Genomic DNA, 8,668 nt, shown 5'->3' with positions numbered 1-8,668 from the left:
CAGATCTGAGTACCGTGCACCTTATCTCCAGGGCCTCGGTACATTGTAATTTATTCACTCATTCATATGCACATGCACCTATGAACGTATCTATATAATTATATAAGCCCGATTTGGCTCGCTGGTGCAAAACCACTGGCCAAGTGGTGCAGGCGTTGAGTTATTGAGCCCAGTGATGATTCATTCTACTCATTGGCCCGAGCGGTGCTACTCACCCATCGATCGGGAGATTTATGGCCATGTTGATAGGCAAATTTCCGTTTGAGCTCGAAACACAGAAATGGAGTCGCAGTAAAACGCGATACAGATGAAGATATATTGTGTGAATGCGAAGATACTTAATCTAGTGACAGACAATTAGTGGATGAATAAATAGACAAGCCACTTATTATAAAAACACACTCCGAACACGAAGTGAAGAAATCAATTCAAAAAGGTGATCTCTGAAAATAATCCCCATAACCTCATAAAGAGCCAAAAGTTTAAAAGAAGATGGTATAAATTATGGCGCGATGCCAAAACATAAGCTCACCTTGATAATGCACATTGTGCATGGTACCTAAAACTAAAAGTAGCTGTTACCTCATTGAATTAGGTGTTAGGAAACGAATAACCAACATAATCCCATAGTTAAGTAGGTGGTATAATAACTTTTATTGTATTCAGCGAATGCGTCGCGTACAAATCGAATGTCGGATATTAGTAAGTAAGTATTGCATATACGCAGATACATATTTGTTATCGCTACTAAGTCTGCTATCAGTCTACGAATGCATGTGTGATATTTGGTATCGGTGATTGGAAATGGGTAGTTAATAATTGATAGTCTCTACTGGTTAGTTGTCAGACTGGGGCGTGTAACCAAAGGTGAGTTAACAGTTTAACTAAAACTAAAACTAAAACTAAACCTAGGCCAACTTCTTGCACAACCTGCGTTTCTGCGCTTCCATCAATAACCTATAGATTGACCTCCCGTAAAACACCCGAACGACACATATTTAACGTAGAAATAAGCAACATTGTAAAACAAATCAGTGAGACCCCATCACAATCGAGCTTACAAAATAATACCCATAGATTATGCCCATAGTTCCCGGGCCAGATCACAAGAATCCCTCGCTTAGCGTCTCATCGTCGTCTTTGGGGCTTAAGATAGAATGTGTGTGCTCCTATGTGGCCTATAATATCCTTATGCGGTTCCTACTAGGTGAGTATTCGATATATACGTATGCGGAGTCCTTTAAGTGTTCAGGCTAATTAATTGCTATCGACGCTGGTCCAAAAGAGGAGTAAATTCAATACGGGTGGGTTCGTCAGACAGTCTCTCGGTATACTCATATGTCCAATTGGTTGTTCTTTAAAGATTCTATATCAAAAACTTTTCCAAGGGGAACACTGTGGTCTATTGGTGGTGAATATCAAAGGTGTTATTCTTTTTGTGGTGGTGATGGTTCTGGGACTACTACTGAGCTGATGCTGACGAACTAAAATCGGATCTGGGTCTAGTATCCCGTCTAGACCCTGCGGTTGCAGTGCTCCTGCTGCAGGTTCACGTTGTTCATCACCGCACCCATGTCCACCACCACCGAGTCCGTCATAGTCATGACGCACTTGCTGCTCGTCTCCAGCTCTGTCTGTCCCTCGAGCAGTCCACTCTCGTGGTGTCCATGTCCGTTGGGGGTGCCAACGGGCATGTCCTGGCAGATTAGCATATATGAGAGTGTCAGAAATATAAATAACCCATTCATACCTGATAGTTCACGGAAGCGGCGTCTAAAGCCATCAACTCTTTGCGCGACAGTTCCTCGACAATGGCGGCGGTGTAGCAGTCGCCCAGCATGTTATTCGTAGTGCGAATGCGATCCCTGCAAGAACAGAGTCCTTTGTTAAGCGACTTCTTCGGGGGAGTAATTAGTCCAAATCAGATCCATACTCACACAAACCAATCCACGGCGAAGAGGAGCGTCACATCCTGGACAGGAGCGTCAATGGCGGTCAACACCACGAGAAGTAGTACCAGAGCAGCACTCGGAACGCTGGCCGAGCTCATCGAGGCAGCCGTGGAGGTCAGGAGCACCGTGAGTATTTCCCCGAAGCCCAAAACCATACCGCTCATCTGGGCAATGAAGATCGAGGCCACTGCGATGTAGAGAGCTGTTCCGTCCATGTTGATGTTGCATCCAATGGGCAGGACGAATCGCGTGATCCGCGGATCCACTTTGAGTTTCTCGTTCATGCAGCGGAATGTGATGGGCAGGGCGGCGGCGCTAAGGGGCGTGGCGGTCGCAGATTGGTTGAGGAGTGTGGTGTCAATTTGTGGGAGTGTGTATTAGTGGGTAAGTCGGATACAACATCAGGTCGTGGCAAATACCGGAAGAAAGAAAAAATACACATTTAACGCACTCCTACTGAATCTGGATCTGAGTCCCTTGCGACTAGTTAAGGAATTTCAATTGGATGTTAAAAAACTTTAAATTTAGAAAAAAGAAAATATTTTAAGAAGTTATAAATAATTTATAAAAACTCTCCCCTCATTTACAAAAGGTGTCTAATGAGCAGTTTTCTGATTTTTGCGGAATGGAAAGTATATTACGAAGATTTTTTATAGGCTTAGGTATCTTCCCATAGCTTCGGTTCATGACTGTCAAATTAAATTCGGACTCCAAATTCATGTTACCAAAAGGTATCTCTTTGTGACAGACTTGAGATATAATTTTCCAAGAAAAACCACATTTAACATGTGTCATTCAATCTGAACTCGAACTTCATTCGAAAAATTCACTTGACTGAAAGCCTTGCAATTTTACTTGGGCAAAGGCCATCATTAGATTCTAGACCTAAGGACTCGTGGGTCCGATTGAACACAGAACTCACGTTGAGGCCGTGGCGAAGGCGGTTAGCATGGCCTGGATGAGTCCGGCGTAGAACTTGAACGGATTGCGACGCACGACGACAAAGTAGATGGCCTGCATCACCACGAGCTGGTAGATAAGCACGCCGATGGCCACCGTGACGATGAACCACATAAGTTGGGACATGACCAGGCCCAAGTCGCCGACGCTCAGTATCTTTCCGGCGATCACGGAACTTATGCCCACGGGGGTCAGCCACATCACGCAGGTCACCATCTTCATGATCACCTCGAAAATGGCGGCGAAGAAGTCAACCACGACCTGCCCTTTCTGGCCGATGGTTCCCAGAAAAGTGCCAAATACCAGGCAGAAGAATACGATGCCCAGGGTGTTGGTTCCACTGCGGTACTGGATATCCCTCACCAGCACCACTTCCTCTGCAAGATCCTCCGACAGACGTTGGGCCTCCACGCCGGATACCAAGGTGTCGTTCATCGTCTCGTTGAAGGCGTGCAGGATAGTCGGCTTGGGCAAGTACACGGTGTGCGCCTGCTGAATGGAGGCCTGAAACAGGTTGTCCGGGAATACGTTTCTGAAAGTTAAATAAAAGTCATTTTTTTTAAAATCAGCTAAACAACAGGAAATTGCTTAAAGCAGTTGTTGGTCATGTGAACTGCTTAATCATGCTTAAGAAATGAACTGCTTGCCGACTCAAGACACTAGTTGCCGCTTTGAGTTCACATGTAGAGGGCGCCACATGGTAAGCTAACAGGTTGTATGGCCCTGTTCTTTTTGGGTTTAATGAGCTATTAACTCACCTGCCCAAATCCAAGAGGCTATCCAGTAAATTCACCGCCCGCCTATCAGTCGACCGGTCGTCCGCATTGTGCAGATCAGGATTTCCAGGATGGATGAGCAGAACGAGAGCAATTCCCAATGCGGCGTTGAAGAACGAGGTGCTGGCGAAGTAAACCAACGTTCGGAGGGCTATCTTGCCATTCATCTTGGCATTAAGACTGGCCGATCCGGCAATCAGGCTGGATATAACCAGCGGCAAAATCATCAGTTTCAGCACTCGCATGAAACAGTTCGCCAGGATACGAGATCAGCATGATGGAGTCCCCGTGTAGGTTAAGCGGCCGCAACGAGAGTCCTGGAATATATATGACGAATCATTAGACTCTCTTGATTGCATTACTCATAGTACTTACCCAGGACTACCCCCAGGAGGACTCCGGAGAGGGTGACCAGCAACATGAGGTTGTCGGATAGCCACCTGCGGTAGCCGGTCAGCTCGACAGGGGCATCGCTGCGCTCCGTGGTCTTCGGTGGCAGCTCGGTGGAGGTGGGGGGACCCATTTTGGCGAAGAGGTAATCTGAAAATTTCCCAGACTTTTCCATTTCCATTTGTCCGAGTGTCCAAGAGTCCAAGTGTCCTGGCGGCGCACAACTAGGCGCAGCGGAGCGGGGGCGACAGAACCAAAACCGAAACCGAAACCGAAAACTAAGAGAGGAGCAAGCGAGACGACAGGGCAGCGAGAGAAAGAGAGAGAGCTAGCTAGCCAGACGTGAGGGATTCCCCTTGAGTTTCAGTCGCCGCTCGTGTGGAATGCGGCTGCTCCTTTTGGAATTGAAGGTAGGTTGGTTGGTGTCCAGTTATTGATTTTTTAAGTACTTCACATTGAACTTGAGGATGTTGATTAGGTAGGCCATTCTACCGGTGCGGCGTTGTCTTCCTTTTGTTCGGCGGCGTTTGCTTTCCGCCTCGAACCGTTGTTCCTTCCTCTCTTCGGCGGCGGTTGTGGGTTAACGGCTCCGTTGTTGTGGCTTTTGGCAACTGTCCGCTCCGGAATGGCAATCAAGAACGGATGAGGCTGTCCGGGCGCTGCTGACCTTCGCGAGGGGGTGGTAGGCGAAGGTGGCTCTCTTTAAGGCGCTGAACGCTGAAATGCACTCGCGAGTTGTTGTGCACACACACGGATAATCGATTTTTCAGAGTCCGGGTCAGGGGTCAGCTGCAGTCTGGTAAAAGACGCAGGGAAACTGTGTCAGGCCCTGCTCCGACTTGAATCCGGTTTGGAAAAGCAGCTGGTTTTTATAATTAAAGCTTTTTAGCTCGCTTTTCAGACTGCCTTAAAGATGACTTCTTCCGCTTTCGTTTTCACTATGTTCTGGCCCGTCTCAATCTCTTTTCTCCTGCTCCTGACTTTCAGCTCCTCGGAATGCCAACCGCTCACTTCAAGCTTGCTCCTGCGAATGTGCCACTCTCTCGCTGGGTCAGCTTTTATACGCACTTTGAGTCAGCCACTCAGGAGTCGAGTGTCCTGTGCCATAAACACGAAATCCCAATCTCTCTCTCTCTTTTCTTGCGGCGCATTTATGGCAAATGCCGGCAGGGAAATGAAAACGAAATGGAAATTGAAATGAAGACGCGGCGCAGACATCACGCACCGACGAAAGGCTGATTGACGCTACATAATTATCATAAAGCGGAAAATTCCGCTCGACGAGCACGCAGAATTTGATTAGCAGCCACGCAGAGAAACTATCTCAAATATTTAGTAAAACCAATTAAAGATGGTTTGCAGTTAACTTTAAAAGTGCAAGTTTAATGAACAGTTGCAGCTTGGAAATTTACGCAGAGAATACTTAACCGATATCGAAGGATTTTCTCTCGGTGCAGAGCAACCTACCGAACCCTTTCGGATAATTTGATTTAATAGCTTGGCTAATCGATTTAAGTGACTTGGCAATTGCCGTAGGTTGTCCTTGGGGATTAGGGAGAGAAAGCCGGGAAAGGTTCCTCGCTAAAAGTCGCTTATCGATCCGCCAGAGAGTGCGCCTTGTTAGCTGTCATTCATAAATCATGTGAGAAGCCCCCTGCCTTTGCCCCAAGAACCTATTGCCATCTCTTGGGCAGTGGGCCAAATCAATAGGGCAGCGCTATATTTAACTTCTCGACCTGGCCACAACAAACAAATCGTTCCGCGTCCGCCGGGATCCGGCTGAATTCGGTTGTCATATGGCTATTCGCATTTGCATTCCCAGTCGCAACACATCCTCGCCATATTCCCCGATCTCTGGCAGATAATTAAGATAATTGCAGCGACGAGTTTCGCCTGTCGCTTTGATTTCTGCCTGCTGCCAGACACAAAATTTATTGGCACTTCCCCTTCGCAAACTTTCGGATACGTAACACATGTAGATCTCAGATATGCTTATAGATTGCCGAGATGGGTGAACTTGAACCTGACATTTGCCAGAGGTTTCTTCGAAGGCTAGGCAGGAAGAGAGATATCTAAAAAGAAATGGGTGTGAGAGGAATCAATGGTTTCCATCTGCGATGGGAGCACTGGGCGCTTGCGGTTCTAATCGTTTCAGAATGTCACTTGGTGTGAGAGGAATCAATGGTTTCCATCTGGGATGGTAGCTCTGGGCGCTTGCGGTTCTAATCGATTCAACCTGTCACTTGGCCCATTCATTTCGGTTTCGCTTTACTGACACAAATTACAGACAGGCACGAAAGCGGAAAACTTTCAGATCGATCGAAGGTCACCCTGCATCCCCAAATCTCACACTCTTCTGGACCGCGAAAAAAGATACCTTATTTATATAATTTAACTTTTGGGCATTTTCTGAATTATTTTATTTCTGACAATTTCATTTTAAGCCTTAAAAATACTTTTCTTTTGCATTTCTTGGAATATCTGACGAATAGCTTCTGCTGAACAGCCATCATTTCTCTGCGTGTACTCCCTCAACTGCTAATGCTTATTTAATAACTATATTTGGGCTTGTACTTGTCGCCCCCGCTCTGAAAATTTGCAGTTTGGTTTTTGGATGAGCTCACCTCGAACGATTAACCAAAGATTACCCAGGATGTAGCTGGTTGATGGCACTCCCCGAGATAATTATTGTTTTTCGATATGTTTCACTTTTCACTCACTCGTTCGCTCTTTGGCTTTCCACTGTATCGCTTGCTTTTTGTTTACAACACTGCGTATGCTTAACGTTTTGCCAATGCAGTCAGTTGGAATAATTTCCGCAGCAGTTTCTGCTGCCGTTGCATCAACAGTTTCAGAATGCGTTGCACCGCTGTAGCCGTTGTAGAGGATTGTTTTCTACCTGCGGAGACCAGAAAATGTTTCGTTTCGCGGCAGTTTTTTGTTATTAGTGGACTGGGCTTGTTTTTCTCTGATTTGTTCTGTTTTTTGAGGGGTTTGGCTTGGATTCAAGGTTTGTTTACGAAGGAAGACTGGGTTGGGGGTGAGATTGATGGTTTCCTTACAAAGTCTTAGTTCTACTAACTAACTATGTTCAGTTCAGTTTGATTGTTATTCATAAATATATTTCCTTTTCTGTAATTTATATACTTTTGGTAGAGCTTATATCCTGATACGTATTGCGTAAATTAAATTATGGCCATTATTCAGGGCTTAGGTCTCTGTTGCAGGTGGTAAACAAGAAGGGCTTAAGTTGTTCCCCAAGCGACCTTCATTCCGGTTATATCAACAGTTATAATGGGGGAGAGCGGCACGGAAATAGATTTGTCGCGCCGTTTAGGTAAAATGTAAAATGTCTGCTCAAGGCATTGCATTTATTGGTTTCATTCTATGACGATTATACAATAGCTAGTATCTAATTATACACCAATTAATAATGGGATTCTAGAATTAATTTGTACCAATTAAGAAATCAACAATTTGTACAATGTCTTTGGTTGGATGACCTGGTCTGAGGGAAGAGACTTTCCCATCAAAGAATTTTTGTAAAATATTTTAAATATATTAAAAATTCCTAATGTTTCTAGTTTTATTAGCTCTGGCCTTGAACCCAATCCGTTTTGGAGCCCAAAGATGAGTTGGAAGGGTTTTGAGGGGATCAAGGATCTCGGATACCTCAACACGAAACTCTCGATCGACCCGACACTGAACCGGGAACTGCAACCGGGATGCCGCGAGGTCGCGGACTTAACTGCCTGGCGATCGACGGACGCTGAACGCTTTAAACGGAACGGAATCTCGGACGGTATCCGCACTGAACGCGATCTGAAGGGGCTCCTCCGATGTCCGCTGGGCTCGCCAATTGAACAGAAAGTGAGCAATATATTTAATTTAAGCAGTTGCGACAAGGAGAGCCCACCACCAGCCACATTTCTTTGGCTTTGTTTTTGCCATATTTCGTTTTCACTTTGCCGCAAGGGTTCTCTATGTTATTTCTCTAATTCTCTGCTCGGCTAATGCGACAGCGAAAGAGCGAGAAAGCCGCCCGTGACGCCAGCAAAACGCGTCAAAGAGACCCCATCTGTCTCTGTTCTGTCTATGCATATGCCCATATAGTATATCCACCCCTCCACCTCCACACCCCTACATGAAAACAAACGTTCCGACACCCGAAAACAAACGACAATTGTTTAATGCACTTTGACACACTTTAAATCTTTAGGAAAATTACCTTAAACAGACACGAATGCCAAAGCATGCAAGTGCCACTATTAAAAACGGGGGATACGAATGAGAAATACCTTGTACGTAGAGAGTTAATATATGTTTTCCCTCTTCCTATTCAGTTTTACTTCTGTTATTTATAATATTTTCTTCTTAATCTGTAAATTTCTTCCAGTCAAGACCACCCCCAACACCCTTTATAAGCACTTCAATGATCAAGTAAATGATTCTGTTGTTGCTCAACTTGCGTAGATCTGCGATATAGCCTTAAGTGGAAAATTGCAACCCGAAGGGTGCGAGAAAGCAGCAAGCTGGGAAAATTACGCATACGCCGAGTTGCCAGATGCCAAGGTACTGAGATGAGATGAA

The 8,668-nt window shown here is 45.5% G+C and overlaps 1 protein-coding gene across 1 annotated transcript; it reads right to left on the bottom strand.

The window, feature by feature from the left end:
* Positions 1-635: 635 nt before the first annotated feature.
* On the bottom strand, positions 636-7,921 carry LOC108111079 (excitatory amino acid transporter). The gene is given in 9 exon segments (XM_017220413.2): positions 636-1,697; positions 1,751-1,865; positions 1,938-2,267; positions 2,875-3,444; positions 3,671-3,936; positions 3,938-4,005; positions 4,064-4,228; positions 6,703-6,977; positions 7,751-7,921. Coding segments are annotated over 7 exon segments (1,680 nt in total). The 5' UTR covers positions 4,212-4,228; positions 6,703-6,977; positions 7,751-7,921; the 3' UTR covers positions 636-1,514.
* Between the last annotated feature and the right edge of the window lie 747 nt (positions 7,922-8,668).

Source organism: Drosophila eugracilis, unplaced genomic scaffold, assembly GCF_018153835.1.
Source record: "Drosophila eugracilis isolate 14026-0451.02 unplaced genomic scaffold, ASM1815383v1 contig_2152, whole genome shotgun sequence".
Taxonomy (NCBI): Eukaryota; Metazoa; Arthropoda; class Insecta; order Diptera; family Drosophilidae; genus Drosophila; species Drosophila eugracilis.
The sequence above is the reverse complement of the archived record's forward strand: the minus strand, read 5'-3'. Positions and strand labels throughout refer to the sequence as shown.